This window comes from Rhinopithecus bieti, unplaced genomic scaffold, assembly GCF_001698545.2.
Source record: "Rhinopithecus bieti isolate Rb0 unplaced genomic scaffold, ASM169854v2 scaffold_13247, whole genome shotgun sequence".
Lineage (NCBI taxonomy): Eukaryota > Metazoa > Chordata > Mammalia > Primates > Cercopithecidae > Rhinopithecus > Rhinopithecus bieti.
The window spans coordinates 1,032,482-1,054,865 of NW_016807505.1; the positions used below are offsets into that span (position 1 = coordinate 1,032,482).

At 48.8% G+C, this 22,384-nt stretch overlaps 1 protein-coding gene across 1 annotated transcript in view; it reads right to left on the minus strand.

Moving 5' to 3' along the window:
- Positions 1-402: 402 nt before the first annotated feature.
- Positions 403-22,384, minus strand: part of ATP10A (ATPase phospholipid transporting 10A (putative)) — a gene marked incomplete at its 5' end in the record, with an annotated part of 185,711 nt that continues 163,729 nt past the window's right edge. Inside the window, 8 exons of the mRNA XM_017882354.1 lie at positions 403-1,659; positions 1,806-1,993; positions 2,503-2,607; positions 2,686-2,766; positions 4,966-5,166; positions 9,340-9,465; positions 13,598-13,674; positions 16,722-17,049. Of these exons, the coding sequence (XP_017737843.1) occupies positions 1,041-1,659; positions 1,806-1,993; positions 2,503-2,607; positions 2,686-2,766; positions 4,966-5,166; positions 9,340-9,465; positions 13,598-13,674; positions 16,722-17,049 (1,725 nt within the window). The remainder of the gene's footprint in view (positions 1,660-1,805; positions 1,994-2,502; positions 2,608-2,685; positions 2,767-4,965; positions 5,167-9,339; positions 9,466-13,597; positions 13,675-16,721; positions 17,050-22,384) is intronic.

Consider the following 22,384-nt stretch of genomic DNA (forward strand, 5'->3'; position numbering starts at 1 on the left):
TCCCGTACAGCAGGAAGCACACCCTCACAGCCCCAGTGCTGAGCAGAGCCAGCAACTAAGAACTGTTTGACAAAGCAGAAAGGAGGACTCGGAAGAGGACAGGCCACAGCATTGCCTGGGATTGTCATCATTTCCTCCCCTTCCTTCTCTAGTTTTAGAGGGACAGAACTAACGGCTCATTAGAAAAATGCCCGAAGTCGGCCGAGCTCCTTGGCACGCGGTGCCGATGGCCTGGTGCAGGGTGCCGCGGTGGCCGGCCGTGCAGCAGCCTCAGTGTGTGCCATGCAGCTGTTTTCTTCATCGCCTCTAAAACGACTTGCCTTACGGAAGTGCCCTCAGATCATACTCTGGGAGGTCAGCTATTAATCATTTCATACACCAGTGGGAACTGGACACACTCTCTTTGCAAAGTGAAGGTTGTTTATTGCTTGTTATGATTTAACAGGCAAAATACTACACCAGGCTGTAATATCTAAGTGGTCTTTGTGAAATGCCTGCCCGGAACAGAATGCTGGGTTGCATTCAACCATGAATGTTTCTTGAGGTCTCCCTTTCCCTCACCTGGATAAAGCAGAGCCCAGCCCTCCCGTGTCGGTGGGACTGGAAGCCCGTGGGGGACTCTGCCTCTGGGGGCCACGTGCTCTGCCCTCTGCCATCTCTGCTCCCCCGTGTTCGCACCTGCCTGCATTCACTATGAGCGGTCACACGTTTGTACCCAGGGAAAGCAGGGCCATGCACGTTGAAGAAAACAAATCACACTGCTTGTTCTTAAAAATGAGATGAAAAAATAAATCTAAACACACTTTTCAACTGTCACTCTTCTTTAAACTTTTATATATGTTAAAGCTCTTCTTTTTCTTTTCAATATACTCTACTCAGAACTTTAAAAAATAAACTCTCTTTTTTGGTACCTCTTGTTTCCTGTATTAGCCTGGGAAACATTTAGAAATACATCTCCCTAGAACTCTTCTGTGCAAATAATAAACATAAATAATATTAACATTTATTTATATATATTAAAAAAGGCAATTTCAAGGTTTTCACTGCGACCGCCTTGAAGATGCTCCTATAAGTAGTCTGTGGTCTGGCCCCTGAAGTCCTGATCGGCCTGAGTGGGGCTGGACAGCAAGTCCACGTCCCGTTTGTGCATCGGCAGGCTGCTCCGTCCGGCTGAACTGTAGGATGCTCCCCAGCCTGCTGACCAGTGACCAGGAGGAAATCCAGTTGAGTAAGCTGAAGGTGGGCAGGCTGAAGAGGGAAGACAGGGGGGTCACCCTGCCGGTGCTGGCAGCTCTCACCTTGGACTCCTCAGGACACCCTCCCGGGACAGCATCCCCTGGCGTGGAGGACCTGGGGGCCGGCGCACTCAGCCTTTCCAGCAGGGTGTGCTCCCTCAATGCCATGCTCATGTCCACCGTGCTGGGCTCCCCGCTGGCCTCTGGGGAGCAGGCTGGCTGCTGTGTGTGCCAGGAAGGCTGGGACAGGGGCACAGAGACGGTCCTCCCTGCTGAGTGCTCGGTTCCTGAGCCCTCCGGGAGGCAGCCCTGAGCAAAGGTCTCTTTGGGAGTCCTGTGTCTCCTGGGGGACTTCCTGGCCAATTGACGTGCCAGCTGAAGTTGGGTAGGGAAAACGCTTCCCTGGATGGATCTGTAAAACAATCTAGAAAGAGCACATTAAAACAGAAAGTTAGGTATCGCTGTGGGTGGTGTCTCTGAGCTTCCAGAGACCCTCACAGGGCAGAAGCAACGCCAGTGCTATCTGGGCCCACTCGGGGCTCAGCGGCACCGTCCCACTCCGACACCCACCTGGGCAGCAGTGCAGCGACAGGTGTCATCAGGCAAATCAAGTAAAACACTGGGTCACCCAGTAAGGCTTGCATAGTCCAGTAAGGGTTGGACGGAGGATAGCACGTGGCACAAGACGCGTTGTAAATCAAAGCCACGGCAAAAAACAAAAGGACACTGAAGCCACACGTTATCCAGTTGAGCCAGGTCTGAGGGGGAATGAGAAAGAAAGGGCTTTTATTTCCACCTAAAAGTGACAACAATGACAATAACAAAAATGTGCCAGTCATCAATGAGCGGGTGTGAGGTTCTGAGGCTTTCGGACACACTGCGGTCTATGACACGGGTCACCAGTGGGGCTCAGTGAGGCCTCCGGAACCTGTGGACCACCCTGGGAGATGCACAGGAGGTGAGATGGAGTCAGGTGCGAGAGGGCAAGACAGGAGGGAAAGGAGAGAATGTGGTGGTGGAGGAGGGAAAGAGGCAGGAGGGACATGAGCATGGCCGGGGAAGTGCGGGCATCGGGCTGCAGGGCTCCCCACACCACAGGGCTCGGGAACGTGTCACTGTCCTTCTCATCACACTGAGGTCAGCTTTGCAGTCTCCTGCAGAGTCTCCAGATTGAGTCTAGTCAAATCGACCTCATGAATCCGTAGGGAAGTGTAGGGTCCACAGCATCAGTGCCCTTCTGAGACGTGGCTACGCAGGCGGCTCTTACCCAGGTTTTGGTCTCAATACCGAGGTGCAGCAGGAAGGTGAGCAGTGCGATCGTCACGATAGGGGTCCCCCAGGTGAACAGGTCCACGTTCGAGTCGTAGTAGGCCTGAAAGACAGCAGGGTCCTGGATCTGTAGGTCCTGGATGCAGCTGGTAAGAAAAACTGCGCCCGGGGGCCAACTTACCAGGTAAGGAATGGAAAAGCAAACCAGGCTCTGGAAGGTGGCGTCGGCCATGTTAAACCAGAATGTCTGTGGCCGGTATTCCTGGGACACAAAAACAATCAGTGATGTTACAGTGAAGTGTTGGCATCCTCTGTGAAAGCAGTTAGAATAAAAATGGAGTCACTTGTGTTAAAAACAACAACAACAACAACAACAAAAGCCAGCCCTGAGGAATAGAGCTGGGAAAGGCCATGAAGGGAGGGTTCTTATGCATAAATGTCTGACAACAAAAATGATCATATCCACAAAAAATATATCTGTAAGGACATGTGCCCAGCAACTGTCTGTCCAGCCTCAGACAGGCATCATTTTTGTTGTTTATCCTTGTAGCCAAGGAAAGAGCATCTCAAAACAATTGTGAAGTTTTTTCCTTTAAATACATATGTCTTCCTTTACCTCCCTAAATATGCACATAGTTTACTACAGCACACATATTCCCATTGCAATGCCCTATTCCCGAATAAACACCATTCTCTTTTAGAGAGCCTCTCTGTGTTTGCTATTTCGGTTGACACCTCGAATGACATTTCCTAGGATGCTACACATAAGTGAATGCACAAGGCAAGGACCGGAGGAAAACTCACTCTCTCAGGACTTTTGGAGATGTGAGGTCCCAGAGGCCTGATGAAAAGCACTACCAAACACCTACAGAACGATCTGCAGCCGAGTCACTGGGAACACGTGCACCAACAAGACGAGCTTCAGTAGCTCCAGGTCCACAGTAAAAAGATGAAACTGGCCGGGGGCGGTGGCTCATGCCTGTAATCCCAGCACTTTGGGAGGCCGAGACGGGCAGATCACGAGGTCAGGAGATGGAGACCATCCTGGCTAACATGGTGAAATCCCAACTCTACTAAAAATACAAAAAAATTAGCCGGGCGTGGTGGCGGGCGCCTGTAGTCCCAGTTACTCGGGAGGCTGAGGCAGGAGAATTGCTTGAACCCGGGAGGTCGCGAGCTTGCAGTGAGCCAAGATCGCACCAATTCCACTCCAGGCCTGCGACGACAGAGTGAGACCCTGTCTCATAAAAAAAAAAAAAAAAAAAAAAAAAAGATGAAACTGCTTTCTACATCTTCCCAGGGAACACGCCTCTCGAGTAGGAACAGCACCTGAAATTCCAGGCATTCCCCCCCAGTCTGAGCCCTTGCATTCCTTCCACTTGGACCAGGTTTTGCCTCTCTTGGTGGCGGGTCCCGTAGAATGTTTCTTAAGAGCGATTTTAAAATCACACAATGGACGTGTCCCAATGTTAAAAGCAAAAAACTATATACCCATGGGCAGAAATGAAAATAACCTTGACAGAGACGAACACTCTCTATTACCCGGGTGACCAAATGTGTATTTGACCCTGCCAAGTCCGAGAGCAGCTGGCACGGGACCTGCAGGAAACAGACTGGGGAAGGAGCTCTGGCTGACACTGAGGGAAAGTGCTGGCCGGGCTCTCGTGGGCCACCTGATTCCACAGGACAGGACACACTCCCAGCGTCTTGGTTCCACAGGTGGCCGAGGAGGCTGAGGCCTGGCCAAGGATGGGAATTCCCCTGAAGCAACAGACAACAAGCAGAGACCCTGCTCCCCTCCCTGGCGCTCCGCCTCCGGCACCCCGTGCATGCAGCCTGCTTCTGTGGGAACCGAAGATTCACAGAGGTGGCCAAGGGAAGTTAACTCACCAGTGAATGAATCTGGAATTAGGGATTATTGCAGGAGAAATGAGACTCCATGTTCTTTTTACCCACATGGAATAATTCAAGGCAAATAAAAGCACTTACTGTTTAGTTTAATGGCTGGCTAGAAACAGCTGGTCATCAGTGTGTGAATCTATGTGGTATATGAATGTCACTATGTATTTAAATCTAGTTGCTCTTTCAGTGGCTCGGTGGCTTCCCTGTAGCTTTGTCTTCTTGCTAATTCCCATTCAAAATAAGTCACATTTTCTTCCTTGCTTGAGAAAAATCCCCCCTCCAGCCTCAATGATCCCCTGCGACTGACTCGGACTCTGGGCTTTCCCTGAGCTCCTGGAGACTCTTGGAGGGGGGACAGTTTTGCTTACGACACTCAGTGCACCACAGCCAAGCAGAGAGCGGCCCTTTTTCTCCTTCCTCTAGAATGGTGAGTTCTAGAATTTCTGTTTGTCCAGGGTGTCCATCTCCCCCAGGGAGGCTGGGGGACTGGTGCTTTGGAAGGGTGAACGTAGGGGGCAGAGCTCAGGAGGCGGAAGGCGGAAACTCCGGGGAACTTTACCTCCACGTTCTGGCCACTCTTGTAGAGCTGCGGGTTGTTCTGCAGCACGTTGGCCGGCACATCCCTGTCCAGCACCCCAGTCACGAGCGGGGGGAGCGATGAGAAGAGCAGATTAAAGAAGATTAGATACCACTGATCAATCATGGCAGATGCAGAGAAGCCACAGAAAAACTGGAACCAAAACAGGAGGCCCACGAACATCTGAAATCAAGAAAGGAAGAAGAGGAACAGGCGAGTCTTCAGTCATTGCTGAGGATTCTCATCAAGGAAGCTGATAGGCCTGTGGAGTTTCACAGTCAAGATTAACTGTATTGGCAGCGATTTCTTCCGAAGACAGCTGTGACCTTGAGTCCTGCTGCTGGCCTCCGCCTCTCCCTCTTCCTCCTTCCCTTCACCCTCCTCACTCCCTTAAGAAAGAAGAACTGGCGGTGGGAATTGGGAATTCCCGGGAGCAGCCCTTGTGGGGATGAGGTTTTGTGCTTGACAAGCTCTGGACCATTAACATAAAACAAAACCAAGGTTTCACAGGGTGCTAGGGCTGCTCACATTTCAAGAGGGCCAGTTGGGTATGAGCTGTGGCTTCTTCCCTAGTGGCCCTCCTCTGTCTGTGACCCCAGACAAAGCCTACCTGTGGCTATATCTCTGCTCCTGTCTCCTCTTTAGTGACCTGCATACTCTCTGAGGAGGTGCAGTGGGCACTGACTGACTCCCACTGAGGGGAGGACACACAAAAGCACAATAGCAAAGCCAACGACCTCATCAACATCACTGCGGTGACCTGATTGTCCACAGGGACCTCTGCTAGGGGGAGAGGGAGAGGCATCATCTCTGATCCTCGTAGCTACAGCTACCCGGCTCAGTAGAACAGGAAAGTGAGATCCAGGGAGGTGGAACAGCCACCTCTGGCCCCTGCTCAGTGGGGTGGGAACAAGGTCAGGTCTCTTCTCACTATTGCTAGATCCCTGAGGATCAGTGGCCTGAGTGCATGTATACGGTGGCCATGACAGTTTAGTGATTGCAAAGCATTCTAACACTCATGAGCTATGCAGCTGGGCACAGAGCATGAACCCCTCATTCTCGCTTTCCTTGCTCACGGCATGGGCACACCAATGCCACTCGGCCAATGCAGCTGCTGTCAGCATTAAGAGACCCAGTGCATTTTGAGTACTCACGGGAGTTCCTGGCGAGCTATCGGCGTGCGCCTACAGTGTGTGGTGGTGAGTGGCATCGTTACTTCCCTTGTTCGGGGCTCAGGCAGGGCGAGTGCTCTTACCCCACATACAGAGAGGGAATTTGAAGTTCCAAGACATCAAATGACTTGGCTGAGGTCACGGTGTGAGTAAGAAGCCCAACTTGTTCGACTGCGATGGGTCTTGGCCTGGAGGGCAGGTACAGTCCCAGCAGGGAGCTCTGACGCTGGACAGACATTCTCTGCTGGGAACCGCAAAGCCTGGGCTTGGTTCTAGAGCTGCAACTATCTACCCTTTTGACCCTGACTCCGTCACTTCACCTCCCTGAGTTTTTGGTTTCTTGACTTGAAAGTGACTTGTGAAGATCATAAGAAACAATAGTTTGTGTTGAAATAACCCACCATGCCACATAGCCTCCAAGTCCTGTGTCAGACTATGATTTAAATGTCTTAATATGCAGCCTTTCCCCTACACGCTGAAAACTAACATTTGGTTTTTATTCATTGACTTTCTTCCCTTCCTCACTCCTACGGCTGGCTCTCGCTCACTCACCCCCACAGGCTTGGCCTAGTGAGTCATCGGTAACAAATGCAGTCAAGAGAAAGAGAAGTACTCAGATAATTGAGATCTTTTTTCCTATAGTACCAAAAAGTTTTCTTCCCAAACCACTGTTGCTATGGAAACTTTTCTTCTCTGCTTTTTATCAGAAAGAAAGGCCAACTTATTCCTAAAACTAATGAATTTCTCATTTCAGGAGGCAGAGTGATTATCCTTGAAGTCCTTTTTAGATTAATGCCTGTTAACAAAGGTCTGGCGTTTTTATGGAATCAAAACAGGCCCCCTCTTCTCCTTTCTGCACCCTTCGATGGGGAGGGACTCATCGCAGGAAGCAGGAGGCTGTGCCCATTCCAGGTGGCCACAGGGCCTTTGTTTGCATCTGAAATGTCTAATGATTTGGCCTACATCATTCTTGCCCTCCCTTCGATCTGAGCCATTTTAACGGGAATTAGGGATCAGCTGGCTCAACTCACAGGCTTTGTTTTGTTTTTTAAGATTTAAAAGAAGACTGGACATGGTGGTTCATGCCTACAATCCCACACTGGGAGGCAGAGATGGGATGACAGCTGAGACCAGGAGTCTGACACCAGCCTGGGCAACACAGCGACACCCTGTCTCTACAAAATAGAAAAAAATAGCTAGGCATGGTGGCCTGCAGTCCCAGTTACTCAGAAGGCTGAGGCAGGGAGATTGCTTGAGCCTGGGAGTTTGAGGATACAGTAAGCTACAGTGGCACCACTGCACTCCAGTCTGGGCAACAGAATCAGACCCTGTCTTTAAGAAAAAAAAATCCAAAGAAGAAATTAACTTGCTCAAGATCTCACAGCTAATAAGTGATAGAAATGGTGTTTGGATTCTGCCCTGCCCACCCCCATTCATCCCTCCACTCCTTTGGGAGCTGAGAACCTCTAGGCTTACAACCGTGCACTCGAGGCCGCGAAGCTCTGGGGATTCAATGCCAGCCTGGGAGAAAGGAGGTAGGAGCCGGCAAGCCCAGGAGTGGTGTGACACAGCCCTCCTCGGATAGTCCCAGGCACAACCTAATCTGAATTAATGTCTGGGACCAAACCTAGAAGTTAAACATGCTCTGACTGGGTCTGAGCATCTGTATGCATTTGCTAGAAGATGCTCTGAAAAATGAAGGGGGTGGGCATAAGGGGGAAAGAGGTTGGGAAAAGAAAGGCAGGTGTAGCCTCCAGAAAAATAATTAAGAATATGGAGAACCAGCTTGAGCAACATAGCGAGACCCTGTCTCTACAAAATAAAAAATAAAAAATAAAAATTAGATGGGCGTGGTGGTGCGCACCTGTAGTTCCAGCTGCTTGGGAGGCTGAGGCTGGAAGATCACTTGAGCCCAGGAGGTTGAGGCTGCAGTGAGCTATGATGGTGTCACCACACTCCAGCCTGGGTGAAAACAGTGAGACCCCGTCTCAAAAAATAAAAAGAAAAAGAACATGAACAACCAATGACAGTTTAGAGCTAGCTAACTGGAGAGTTTTTATATGGAACTGGAAAAGAATACAGCTTTTATTTTATTTGTTTTTCAGAAGAGTACAGGATAGTCTTGACACTGGAGCTCTGGTGTTCAGCCAGGTAGATTTATGGGACTACCCTGGATCCTAAGAGTTTATTTTGTCTCCTGTTTGTACATTCAGCCAAAAGCAGCAGCAGCCCAGCAACTCCTCAGTAAAATATCTAGAAACTGCTTACAAATGGGGCAGAACCCTGAAGTGGCCATGTGGTCCATCCTGCAGGGCTATGGAGGAGCCCATCTGCCAAAGAAGCAGTGAAGAAGGAACTAGGAGTCCAACGTGAAGATCCACATGAAATGACCACATGAAATGACCAGGCTATCTGCAGAGTCCCCAGAGAGACAGAAATGTCTGCAGCCAATCTGCCCTGGGCGTGACTTTACAGCAGGGTCAGTTCAGCTACAGACTGAGCTCATCCGAGAGGGGTGCGTCTGCTCTGCAAGCCTGGGAGGTGAGAGTGGGAAGGCCCCATGGGCACCCCCTTCCTGTCGGGTCTGAGTCTCCCTGACCTGGGGGCTTGCCGCCTGTCGCCTGTCCTGGTGTGGGTGTGTCCCAAGAGAGGCCATTCAGTATGGGAATCAGAGTGTGGCTGAAGTCCCTTATTCTGATCCCAGACCACAAAGCACACTTGTACTGATTGGATTTTTCCTGTCTACTACAGAGAAAATGCTGATTAGAGGACTCCTGTTTGGGGATACCTGAGAAACCCACGGACAGAGTGGTTAGGAGCCTGGGAGGAGGAGCCGGGTGGCCTGGGGTGAATGCAGCCTTGAAGGTTTACCAGCTGTGTGCCCCTGTGCAAACTGCTAGCCTCATAACTACACCCCTTCTCACTCTGCAGCCGTCAGTGGACTTGCTAGTGTTATCTACCTGTTTCCACCACCTCTCCATAGAGATGCAACTGCTCTCATGCCCCTGAATTAGACCCTGAGCCTATAGAGTGCAGAGCCAGCCCAGGACAGGGGGCACTTGCACAGGCAAAGGAGGATGGAGCAGATGTGAGGCCGTGGACAGCCCACTGGCCTCATTCAGGCGATGGTCCTAAGAACCGAATCTTCCAATCCCCAAATTCTAGGCAGGTATCCAATACCTACTGTGTTTTTGTAGAAGAAGTACAGCACCATGTTGGCAAGTCGGGAGTAGCACCAATGCCCGTGAAGAATCAAGAGCCTCTCCAGGTATCGGAATTTCGGCACCGCAAAGTCGCTGGCCATCACTGCCTTCAAAGGGAGAAGGATTCCTGTTACTGGCGATGCCGACCTGGTGTAAGGTTTGTCTTCTCTTCTCAAAATGCAAGGTACACAACAGGCAAGGAAAATTCCCGTTCCGATCACAGTGGGAGCGTGGCTGGCCAGGGTCTCAATTGCTGTCATCTCCCTCAGCATCTCCTTCCATTACAAAAGAGGCCATCTCGCCCAACACGCTAGTTCAGGGATGTCACCTTATAGGATTCATTTAAGCTTTCAAATATGTGTCATTAATGGGGTTTAAAATGTTTTCCTTTTCCTGCTGCTTTCTCAACAAATGAAAAAACACAGAGATGCATGGAGTGTATCTGCCTTTCTTCACCTCTGGATGTCATTTTCCTCTAAATCGTCCATGATCACAACCCAAGGATGACCCGAAGCCGCTCCTGCCATATGCATCAGAGACAGACATTCCCTGTCCTGGGAGGTGCATTTTGGGCTGTTCTCCCCAGGAGCCTTGGTGATGGTATGCAGGAGGGAGTGGAGAAGACGTTTCCTCCATGGACAGGCAGGACCCTGCCGTGGAAGATTCCCCTGCACATCATCAAGCAAGGTGCCTACACGATGAAGCCAACTAGGCTGGAAAACGCCGTCAAATGATACCTTTTGTCTCCAGAATAATTTGAAACCTGCTGTACAATAAATGTCTTTGGGAAAAAAAAAAAATCAAACAAAATGGCAGGAAAAGTTAGATTTCTCCTTACCATCAGGTTATTCTAAACAAAATGCCAATCTGCCTTTAACATCTAACTGATTTCCCTATACTCAAATAATATGTAGAAAGTGGTAAATTATGCCTCAAGTGGTATGCTTGAAATGGAATAGTGTCATGATACACAAAACCTTAGAACATCAATTTTCTGAACCAAAAGTTAAGGATTTCACAGCAAATGCCTCTCTGCCTCTTCCTGTCAACACACAGGGGCTTGAAAGTCTTTCCGTGTTCTGTAATGCTTCACTCATTAACCCCACGACTCATTCTCTCAAAAATCATCCATTAGGACTCCACTACTGCCAGCCACAGACTTGGAGAAACAGATACCATGAGACACAGTCCCCGTCCTCCACAGAATCTGTCTGAAAAGTTCAGTCAAAAGGGACAAGTGTTAAAAAGAGGCTGATGGCCTGCAAGGCCAAACTCTAGGCTGCCTTTGAAGAAGAAACCCCTGCCCTTGAGAACCACAGTCAAACCCTGCTGAGGTCGCCTGGCTTGCCAGCCTTCTGCAGCCCCTTCCTCCCCTAAATCCAGGCCTCAAACACAATGCTTGTCCTTCCGTCAGAGTGACCTTTCCAAAGCCTCCCAACTTTTCTGGGAATTTCAGGAGAGCAGGATCGGAGATGTTGGGGTCATCTTGTACCCCTGGCTCCCAGCCAGCCTTGGCTCTAGAGGGTGCAGGAGCTCACGCAGATGAGCCCGAGCTCACGAAGACAGAGCTTCCTGGGAGCTGTGAGATCTCCTCTGCTCCTCCTGCCCCCTGCCTGGGACAACCTCCCCACTTTGGCTGAGCTGGGGAGCACCTACTCCTCCTGTCTGGTTCTCCATGGCTCAGCTCTGACAGCTCCAGCCTCAGCATCCCACAGCTCATCTCTCAAAGGGCTCAGCAGGGACTGACTAAAATGCAAGCAACAGGGTCCCCGTGCTGGAAAACCCAAGTGCATAGGATGGTAAGGAAAGGTATCAGGCCTGGTCCCCATCTCACCAAACACATCCCCAGGGAGGATGCGCAGCTTTACATATGTGCAGAAGTGCCCAGTAACCTCCTCCCCAGCAGCTATGCCTGTTCAAAGCTGCACCTCCGGGCACCTGCCCTGTGGCTCAGCTGTTCCCATCACCTCTCACGTAGAGTCCCAGGGCCTGGGCTGGTGTTCCCACCTGGAGGAAGGGAGCAGGCATGGCAGCTCCGGCCCCTCCCCAGCCACATGCTCAACATTCAAGTGTCTGATCCAGAAGATGTTTACTAGTTGAGTTTCCAAGCATATGAGGTCAACAGGCACTGCCCCCATCAGATTTTCAGTAGAGGAAACCGTGAAAACAGAAGCAACACCAAAAAAAGTCAGAATGAATAAACTACAGTTGACCCTTGAACAACACTGGAGTTACGGGCGCCCCCGAACAGTCGAAAATCCACATATAATTTCTGACTCCCTCAAAACTTAATTACTAACAGCCTACGGTTGATGGGAAGCCTTACTGATCACATAAACAGTTGGCAAACACACACAATGGAATCTACATGTATTTCACATATTCATGACTATACCTACACTTTTTCCTTAATTTTTTTTTTCCTTAAAAAAAAAAAGGATCGAGCGGCCCGCGCTTGGCGTGGCCCCTCAAGCCCTGTAATCCCAGCACTCGCGCAGTTTTGGGCGGCAGGCGAGAACGGCGCGCGATCACGAGGTTCAGGAGATTTGAGGACACTCCTGGCCTAACACGGCTGAAACCCGTCTCTACTAAAAATACAAAAATAAACTTAGGCCGGCGCGACAGTGGCGTGCGTGCCTGGTAGTCCAGCTTACTTGGGAGGTGAGGCAGGAAATGCGTGCTAACCGGGAGGGCGCGAGCTTGCAGTGACTGAGATTCGCGCCAACTGCCACTCAGGGCGAACAGAGTGAGACTCTGCCTCTCAAAAAAAAAAAAAAAAAAATGAAGAGAGAGACGAGAGCTGGGTCTCACGTGCTGATTGTCCAAGCTGGAGTGCAGTGGTGCAATCATAGTTCACTTCAGGCTCAACCTCCCAGGCTCAAGTGGTAGCTGGGACTAAGTAGCTGGGACTACAAGCATGGGCCACCACGCTGGGGTTTTTGCATTGTTAGGAGAGATGGGGTTTCACCACACTGCCCCGCTGGTCTCAAACTCCTGGCCTCAAGTGATCCTCCCGCCTTGTCCTCCCAAAGTGCTGAAATTATAGGCGTGACCCACCACACCTGGCCCTCTTTAATTTTTTCGATATTTTTATGCTGTGTAGTTCATCTGCAAGTTTTTTCAAATTGTCACAGATCTCCAAAAAATTTCCCAAATATTTATTGAAAAATGTCCCCATATAAGTGGACTCACACAGTTCAGACCTGTGTTGTTCAAGGGTCCCCTGTATTTTGTTCATTTATTTAGCAAATGTTTCTCCAGCTTCCCCTTGTGCAAGGTGCCACGCTGGGCACTGTGAAGACACAAAGGTGAGTCACACGGGACACCATTTCCAGTTTTCTGGAGGAAGAAAAAATGTGTGAGTAACATAACGCAGAGATTCCAGTCAGAGGACGGCGGGGGAAGTATGGCAAGTGTCAAGGACCAGCCATGATGGAACTATGGTGCATCTAGCTTAGGACCCTCCATCTGAGGGTGGAACGTCAGCTAAAACTACTAATGAGCTCTGCACAGATCTGGCACGAAGTTCGTGCCCAACAGATAATTACTGATCGAACCATTGAATCAGTGAATGAATCAACCAGTGAGTAAGTGGTGTCTACATCTTGGTTTTCAGAACATCGGATAAATTGTTCCCTAAAATCTCCACCAATCCAAAAAAGTTGTGATTCATACTTAACCAAATGTTGGACACTGTTGTAATACTTAATCTAAAAGAAGCACATTTTTAGTGAAGTCATTTGTTCAATGTCTGACTCCCAGACCGAGAGTGAACACAATGGCAGAGGAAAGATGGAGAGGTGAACTTCCCCGTGAGTGAGGATGGCTACATTCCACCTGTGCAGTGACGCCAGGCTCCACCTACATCAAAGGCATTTTTTCAGATGGTATTGCTCAGTGTTCACGGACAGTAAAACGTGCCTGCTGGGACTCAGCCATCGAAAGCCAGACGGAAGGCGATGACTCACCTTGCCTCTCTCGGAACCACTTATTTCACAAAAATAGACTTGTGACACGGGAAGACATGCTTATTGCACACTGCTTCATAAACAGGAAGAGTGGTATTTCCCCAGACCTTCCACTATTGGCTTAGCAGCTGTACTGAGCATCAGCTGTATCGAGGGCAAACTCTTTAGCCTCGTTCAACAGCCCAGAGGAAGGTGGGGACAGCCCACAGGGTCATAGGACAAGAGGCCAGTAGGGCCACTTGGTCCCACAGAATAGCCTGATTGTCTGTACCTGCATACCCTCCTGGCCGGAGATTCCCACACCCACATCTGCCACCTGGATCATGCTGACATCGTTGGCTCCGTCACCTAGAAACAGCAAAGGCAGGAAGAATTGTTTGATTCTGGAAACAGCACAGAACCAAATCAATGTGCTAGATTTTCTTGGGGGTCCCCACTGAACTCAGTCCTGTGAAAGGGTCCTGGGGAAGAAGGGGGAAAAAGGAGTAGAGCACCCACCCTGGGAGAATAGAGTTAAGCCTTCAGAGTAAGCCAGACACACCAGGAGATGTTTCAGAAAGCGGGCTAGAGCTGAGCCACCTGGGACGCGGTGCCCGCTCTGCCGTGTCACTCGTACACCAGTAAAGCCCTCATCCTACTGCCTGGCACAAGGAAAGATGCCATCATCATCTTCATCATCATTAGTTACCGAACCACAGCAGCCAAGCAGCCAAGGCTACTCCCAGGCACGCTTCCCCGGGCAGTTTCTAAACTAAAGGAAGGAGGTTAAATTGAGCCCAGCATATTGTGGAGCTCTTTTTTTTTTTTTGCACATGGATTGCCACAGTATTAGCCATTGTGCTCACTTTGGGGCCCTCTAGGGGTGCAATAAAGGAGAACTTCTCGTCACGCTGTCAATTTTTTGATCGAAAATGTTTAGGAACACAGGGCACAGGTCAGAGCTCTGGACACCCTCGGGGAAAGGAGAGCAGAGACATAAAGTCGTTATCACCCTGTGACGGTCACCACTCTTGGAACTGACAGCCGAAGAGCCCAAATCAGGGCATACATCCCAAGTTGCACAAGTGAGAAAATGTGCAGATACACAAAGTTAGAGTGACTCATAGTGTGACTACAGGATGTCTCTTCCTTGTGATTTTCCTGTTCTTCATAATGTTGAGACCAATATTAAGTGATCAGTCCATATATATCAAACTGGAATTCTCTGAAGTAATAGAAATCTGTGCAGCTTTCCCCAGAATGTCCCATTTAAAATGAGATATGGTATGCAACAATACTCTATATTATAAACCACTGGGCACTAGCAGTAGGTCACATTGATGTTTTAACGCATTCTTTCTTTCTTTCTTCTTTCTTTTGAGACAGGATCTCACCCTGTCACCCAGGCTAGGTGGGAGTGCAGTGGCATGATCATGGCTCACTGCAGCCTCAACCTCCTGGGCTCGAGTGATCCTCCCACTTCAGCCTCCTGAGTAGCTAGGACTACAGGTGCATGCCCCCACACCCAGCCAGGTTTTGTGTTTTTAGTAGAGATGGGGTTTCACCCACCATGTTGCCCCAGCTGTTTTTTTTTTTTTCCTGAGACAGGGTCTCTCGCTCTATTTTCCAGGCTGGAGTGTAGTGGTGTGATCACGGTTCACTGCACCCTTAACCTTCTGGGCTCAGGTGAGTCTCCCACCTCAGCCTCTCAAGTAGCTGAGACTGCAGGTAGGTGCCACCACACCCAGCGAATTTTTTAAATTTTTTGTAGAGATGGGGGTCTCACTGTGTTGCCCAGGCTGGTCTCAAACTCCTGGGCTCAAGTGATCTTCCTGCCTTGGCCTCCCAAACTGTTGAGATTACAGGTGTGAGCCACGTGCCCAGCCATGCACTAATGTTCTTACAGGTCATTACTTTCCCTTTTTCTTTTGAGATTCCATTTTGTGTTTCCTTTTCTTTTTAATCAGCCAAGGCTTTCCTTCCACTTCTTAACGGAATACCAGACAGCAGTGGCTACGTGGCTGAGCTGGGCACTGGCCAGGCCAGGAAAACAGCATTCACGTATTACTGTGGCCTTCCAGGGTTGATGTTGCCCTCATGCTCCCAGGGAGGACACTGACGCTCAGAGGAGGAGACTGGGATGGGGGCGGTGCAGGTCAGCCTGACGACTGCTTCCAGCGCCTTAGGGAAACCTGAGGGCCACCCCAGGCACATGAAGGCAAGGATGGCCTCAGGACAGACCGTGGCTGTTAGGCTCCCCGGGCCTCCTGAGCGCGTGCCCTGTGCCCACTCTCCTTAGCGGTTACCGGCCTCAGGGTGCGTAGGACAGGGTCCCCATGACGACTGTGTTCAGGCCAGCGCTCGCTCTCCTCACTCCCACCATGACCCAGGCTCAACAGCAGTCTCCTCTGGCCAGGTGAGGTGCCCACTGTGAACAGGCGGCAATCCCCCATGTAAACAAGCAGTGGCTGTCACAGACCTTTTGCAGAAAATACTGCCAACACTGGCTGATGGATTGGTGAGGATACTTTACTTCTGAGCCAATTCTCCCCTAGGCTTCTATTTACAGAGAGATTCTATTCACAGTAGATTCTATTTACAGGGAGGTCCAGTTGTTGGCATGTGGGGATCACGGCCACCGCTTCCTTCCTGGCCCTCACCAGGAGGTGGTGCTGCTGAGCCCCTGAACCAGTGCTAGAGACTCTGCCTGCACCAGAAGTGGGCAGAGAGGATGGCCTGGAAGGAGGCGAGTGACCACCATCCCGTCCCTGGAGCGGAGCAGACAGGGCTCTCCAGGCCAACAGTGCCTGCCAGGAAAAACTACCATGAGAGACACAGTCCTTTAATAACTGATGTTATCAAATAACTGGTGAGCAGCCATGCACATCTGAGGATGGACTTATTTACTCAGAAGCCTGTCCCAGAACCATCAGCACAGCTGACGGGAGGCAGTGGGAATTCTGGTCACCAAGCCTCTGGGCTCTTAGGGCGTTATAAAGCCTTGGACACCCGGAGGCTCATGGTGACCAGAAGCAGCTGCAAAGGGCCTTCCTTCTAAGTTGGCCCAGGTAAGGCTGAGTGTGCAGTGCTTTCTGCTGTGGCCAGGACAGCCTGGGACAGGCAGGTCTCTAGTGTCCTGCCTCCAGAGAAACAGGGTAAGCGCCACCTTGTTGCCGTAAAGCAGCACTGGATTACTGACCTTACAGCATGAACCTGTAACTCTGCTCCTCCCTGTTGTGGCTTTCCAATGTGAGCTTTACCTTCGGAACATGCTGCCTGCTCTATCGCGCTGGGTGTGGTTTTACAGACAGAAAGAAAATGAGGAAGTGTTTGCCCATCTCGTGGTGCAGCACGGAAGGGTAGAGGAAGTTGGGGTCGAGCCGGGAGGAGGCCGTCCGGCCAGCTGGGATACTTGCCTATGGCCAGGGTCATGGCCTTGAGCTTGCTCCGCACCAGCTTCACCACCATGCTCTTCTGCAGAGGCGTCGACCGGCAGCAGAGGACGGAGCGGCACTGCTTGGCAAGAAAGAGGAATTTGTCCTCCAGGTTTTTCTCGAGAGCGTAGGCCAGGCTTCTCCCATCGATCACGAGGCTGGGACTGCGGCCAGAGGCAGTGGACATGGAGGGTGGGCAGAGAGAGGAGAACCTCATGCTCACTTTGCCCTTGGTCTTCTCAGGGGCTCTCTGGAGGCCTCTGGACTGCACGTAGCGTAGGCACTGGTCTAGCAGGGCTGCGCATGCCTCCTGAAAGGGACGTGAGAGGACAGCGCAGTTCCCTCAGAGTCATGCCACAAACATCCCTGCCCTGGCTCAACACCTCTGGAGCTGACATCTTTCCCTGGGCTGCAGTACCTGCCTGCCCAGAGGCCACCCTCCAGAAATTCAGCCAGAGACGATGACTTTCATCATAGAAGAGACTGAACTGGTCTAGGTTTCTGTAGGATCTTACTTAATCGCCCATGATACAGTGCAGAGGTTGGAATGGACCATCTTCACTTTGGGAGGCTGGAGTGTATTATTGCAAAATTGCTGGATAGTTAGACTGAGGGCCCTCCATGTACTTCCTGATAGTTCTTGGAGGCCCTTACCTAACCCACGAAGGACCAACGGCAGGATACAGAGCTCTGCAAAAGGCTTTGTTATGATTAGCCCGTAAAGAAATGGAATTTTCAGTGTTCTCCTTAAGTTCTCCAATTCAGCCAGGAAAAGAAAAAAAGCACAATTACGGAGGCTTTTAATAGGCAAACTTGATCTGGATTCCAGAAAGAGGAGGAAAACCTATGGTGGTAGCAGCACCAGGGACCAGGGGCAGGAGCAGGAGGCACAGGAGGGTCCACAGTCTCCAGGGACAAACATGCTCCGGCGAGCCTGAGCAGCCCCCGATCCTCTGCAGATGGTGAGTCTGCTGACTCAGTGACCAGACACACCACGGAAATCCAGCTGCGTTCAACACACGCTTACTGAGGATCCTTTGTACTCAGAAAACGAAGCCGGACTAGAGAAAAGAAGACTGAAAAGACACAGTTACTGCCGTAGGGGCAACAGAGAGTTGATGCACACACACTCGTGACTGCAGCAAATCACCAGCCGGGATGTGTGAAAGTGTGGAGATGGACAAGAGGGGGAGAGCTTTGCCTCCAGGGCGTGGCGTGGGATATGGCAGTAACTGGGGAAGGCCTGCAGGAGAATGCAGGATGCCGTCACAGGAACTACGTGAGCTCCCTGGACTTGCACAACAGTGGAGACTCCTCTTCCATCCTGAGCTCCCACTCACTGCAGCCGGCGTGCGGGCAGGACGCATGGGGTCACTACCGTGGAGCTCAGAGAGTGAGCAGCAGCCGAGGGACTGGGAGAGGAGACAAGTGTGCGAAGGACACTGACTGGGTGGTGGGTATGTCACTGTTACTCTGGTGGCCCCTGGCTTGGCCCAAGGCACCAGGGAACCTGGACGTGGGCCCCAGGGCAGGGACAGAGAGAACTCCAGGAGACACCTTCTGGCTCTGGCTTGAGGAGTGAAAAGGAGGTTCCCAGTGCTCTGAGAAGATGAGGAAGTCTGCAGTTTTATTTATTCTTTTTCCTCTATTATTTTAAACCCAGTCCCAGGCAATTTTGCTACCATGGCTGTGCAGGAATGGCAGTGGCAGAGCCGTCTGCTGCCGTAGACTCCAAGGGAGCTGAATCCTGCTTTCCATCACAGCCTGTGGTGCTCTGTCTTCTATTCTGCCCCCACTTGGTGCTGGATGCAAGGGAAAGGCGGGAAATACGGGAAGAAGAGGGTGACGCACTCCACATTTCCTGCCAGAAGACTGAAAAGGGGATTCCTGGGGAACCAGAAGGCATTGGAAAAATTGTAAAGGAGAAGCCTGGCTAACTGACCCCATAATGTTGTTTATGAATTCCTGGGCTCACCCATAACAAAGCCTTTGAGAGGCAAACTCTGCAACAGACTGACACACCCAAGTTCCAAGGTGACCTCTGGGGGGCAGAAATGCAAGACTAGGTCTTATAAACACATCTGCCTTTGAAACCAACACCCCGAGCTCGCAGCCCAAATCCCACCGGGTTGATCACCTGCTTAAAACAATCCACATTCTCCATATAAATTAAATATGGCCAGTGTCATAACATAATATTCAAAATGCCCATGATACAATCCAAAACTTCTTAGCATACAAAGAACCAGGAAAAGCTTAACTCTGTGGAAAAAGACAATCCACAGAAGCCAAAGTCAAGATGACACAGATATTGACATTGTTGACAAAGACGAAAACAGCCATCATCCAAATGTTCCAGGAAGTAAGATTGAATGTGCTGGAAATGAACAGAAAGAGAGAAAGTCTTGGCCAACAAGAAGGAAGATATTTCGGAGAACCAAATAGAAATTTTAGACAGAAATAATTAACTGAAATAAAAAGCTCACTAGATTCTAAATCATCTGTGTAGATACTCTGCCCTCAGGAAGAAAACTGTAATTCCACACTCTTTAACTGTGAGCTGTGCACAGTGACTTCCTTCAGAAGAATTCAGTTTGGAAGAGGGAAAGAGCACAGTGAATAGACCCGAAAATCACAAGGCCAAGCCCAGCAGTGGCATGGTGTTGACAGCATGTACCCTCGACAGGATATGATGAAAATGGCACTTGGTCTCTGTGGCTGTCCTCCCTAAAACCCTTAGCTCCACTTCAGTGATAAGAAAAACATCAGACAAATCCCAATATAGCGGCATTCTACAAAATACCTGGCCAGCGCTCTTCAAAATGGTCAAAATGATTAAAAGTAAAGAAAGTGTCTGGAAGTGTCACCGCCAAGAAGAGTGTAAGGAGGCATGATGACTAAATAAATGTAATGGGGTGTTCTGGATGGGACCCTAGAACAGGAAAAGGACACTAGGTGAAAACCAAGGCAATGTATGGACTTTAGAAAGTAATAATGTATCAGCATTGCTCCTTGATGTGATAAATGTACTAGGCTAATGTGAGATGAGTAACAGAATAAATTACATATGGCAGATATGAGAAATAAATCTGTACTCTCCTCACAGTTTTTCTCTAAATCTGAAACAATTCTATATATAGACTTTATTTTTAAAAACTCTCTGGATGGGCTCAATGGCAGAATAGAGATGACCAAGGAAACAGCCAGTGAAGATCTGCTTCTACTTAATGAATAGTAAATATGTTTTCTCTTCCTTAAGATTTTCTTAATAACATTTTTCCCTAGCTTACTTTATTGTAAGAAGACAGCATATAATACATACAATATACAAAATAGGTGGTAATTGACTATGTTATCAGTAAGGCTTCTGGTCAACAGTAGGCTATGAGTAGTTAAGTTCTGGGGGAGTCAAAAGTTATATGTGGATTTTTGACCACACAGAGGGACTGGTATCCCTAATCCCCATGCGTCCAAGGGAAAACTGTACCATAAACAGATGGAAAATAAAAATTTAAAAATACTATTTACAAAACCTCCAAAAACATTGTACAGATGGTCCCTGATTTACAATGGTTCAACTTACAAATTTTCAACTTTTGGATGGGTTTATTGGGGGTATTAAATACATTTTCAACTTATGACATTTTTGACCTATGATGGGTTTACTGGGACATAACCCCGTCATAAGTTGAGGAGCATTGGTACTTGGGTATGTATCTAACAAAACATGTATGCGATGTGTATGCTGTAAACTATAAAATGCTGATAAAAGAAATAAAAGAAGACCTAAAAAATGTACAGATATATCAACTGTACAGAATGGAACATCAACATAATAAAAATATCAATGCTTCCCAAATTGGTTCATAAATTTAACAAAATTCAAATAAAAGTTCCAGCAGGAATTTCTGTATGGGAAAATTAATTTAAAATTCATACATGAAGGCAAACAAATAAGATGACTAGCCCAAACAATTTTGAAATGGAATAAAGTTGGAGGAATAACACTACCAATTTTTAAGACTTATAAAAAACTACAGTAATCAAACTACTACAATGAATCAATACACAGGGTATTGGTGAAGGGACAGACAATGGAACAGAATATAAAGTCTAGAAACAGACCCACGCAAATATAACTAATTGATTTTTGACAAAGACGCTTGCAACCTAAAAAAGACGCTTTCAACAAATGGCACTGGAGGAACTGGGCAGTCACATGTGGAAAGACGAAGTCTAAGCCAACCCTCACACCTTTCATGAAATGTGATCCAAAATGGACTGCATCTATAGATAAGATGTTAACGTGTAATGCTTTTAGAATAAAACGTAGGAGAAAATATTCATAATTAGGCACATCTAAGACATGACATCACATGCATGCTCCATAAAATTAAAAAAAAAAATGAGGAATCAGACTAGGCACAGTGGCTCAAGCCTGTAATCTCAGCACTTTGAGAGGCCGAGGCAGGATGATCACTTGAGTTCAGGACTTCGACAATAGCCTGGGCAACATGAGGACACCCCCACTTCCCATCTCTTAAAAAAATAAAAAAATTAGCCAGGTATGCTTGTGCTCGCCTGTGGTCCTAGCTACTCAGGAGGCTGAGGCAGGAGGATCCCTTGAGCCCAGGAGATTGAGGCTATAGTGAGTCATGATGGCACCACTGCACTCCGGCCTGAGTAACAGAGTGAGACCTCATCTCCAAAAAAATAAAATAATAAAATAAAAATTAAATCTAAAAAGAATAACAATTTATCAAAACGAAAAGCTTTTGTGAAAGACAATATTAAAAAATAAGACAGGGATGAAATATATGCAAATCACATAGCTGACAAAGGACTTGCATACAGAAAACACAAAGAATTCTCAAAACTGAACCTTAAGAAAACAACTCAATTAGAAAATGGAAAAATACTTGACTAGACAATTCATCCAAAAGGATATATGAATGGAAAATAAGCACATGAAAAGATGTTCAACTTCATTAGACACTAGTGAAATGCAAATTAAAACCATAACAAGATACCATTACACACCCATTAGAGGGGCTAGCAGAAGAAAAATCAATGTCAATGTGCAGTGCTGGAAAAGATACTGAGCAAAACAGTACAGCACTTTGAGAAGCAGGCTGGTGTCTGCTGATGGTGCAGGTGTGGACCTAAGAGGGGCTGGGGGGACTCTAAGTGTGAGCCCCAGAGAGGCTGTGGTGGCTTTGGCCACACTGGGGAGGAGCAGATCGGCCATAGTAAGATGGTTCCCTGCTCCATTCAAGAAGCCTGAAAGCCAGCGCAAGAAGTTTTGAGTGGGAACTCCTGTGAGGACTCAGAGCCCAGACCAGGGCAGTATATGAGGCAGCTATTCCCCACAGCCTTGGGGATTTAAACAGACAAATCTGACTGGATAAGGAAGTCCTCAGTGCCTGTGATGGTCCTGAGGTGGTCAATGCTAAATGGACCACTGTCCTGGCTCCACTGTAGAAGCACATGGGACCTCAGGAGAAAGTTCTCTGATGACTTGGACAGTATGTCAGGAGAAAGCAGGCTGAACTTCGTATTAATAAAGTCTACATGTGCATTCCTTTGGTATAAGGAATTCCAGCAAACTTCACCTCTTCCAAGGCAATAACATGCACGTCCTAAAC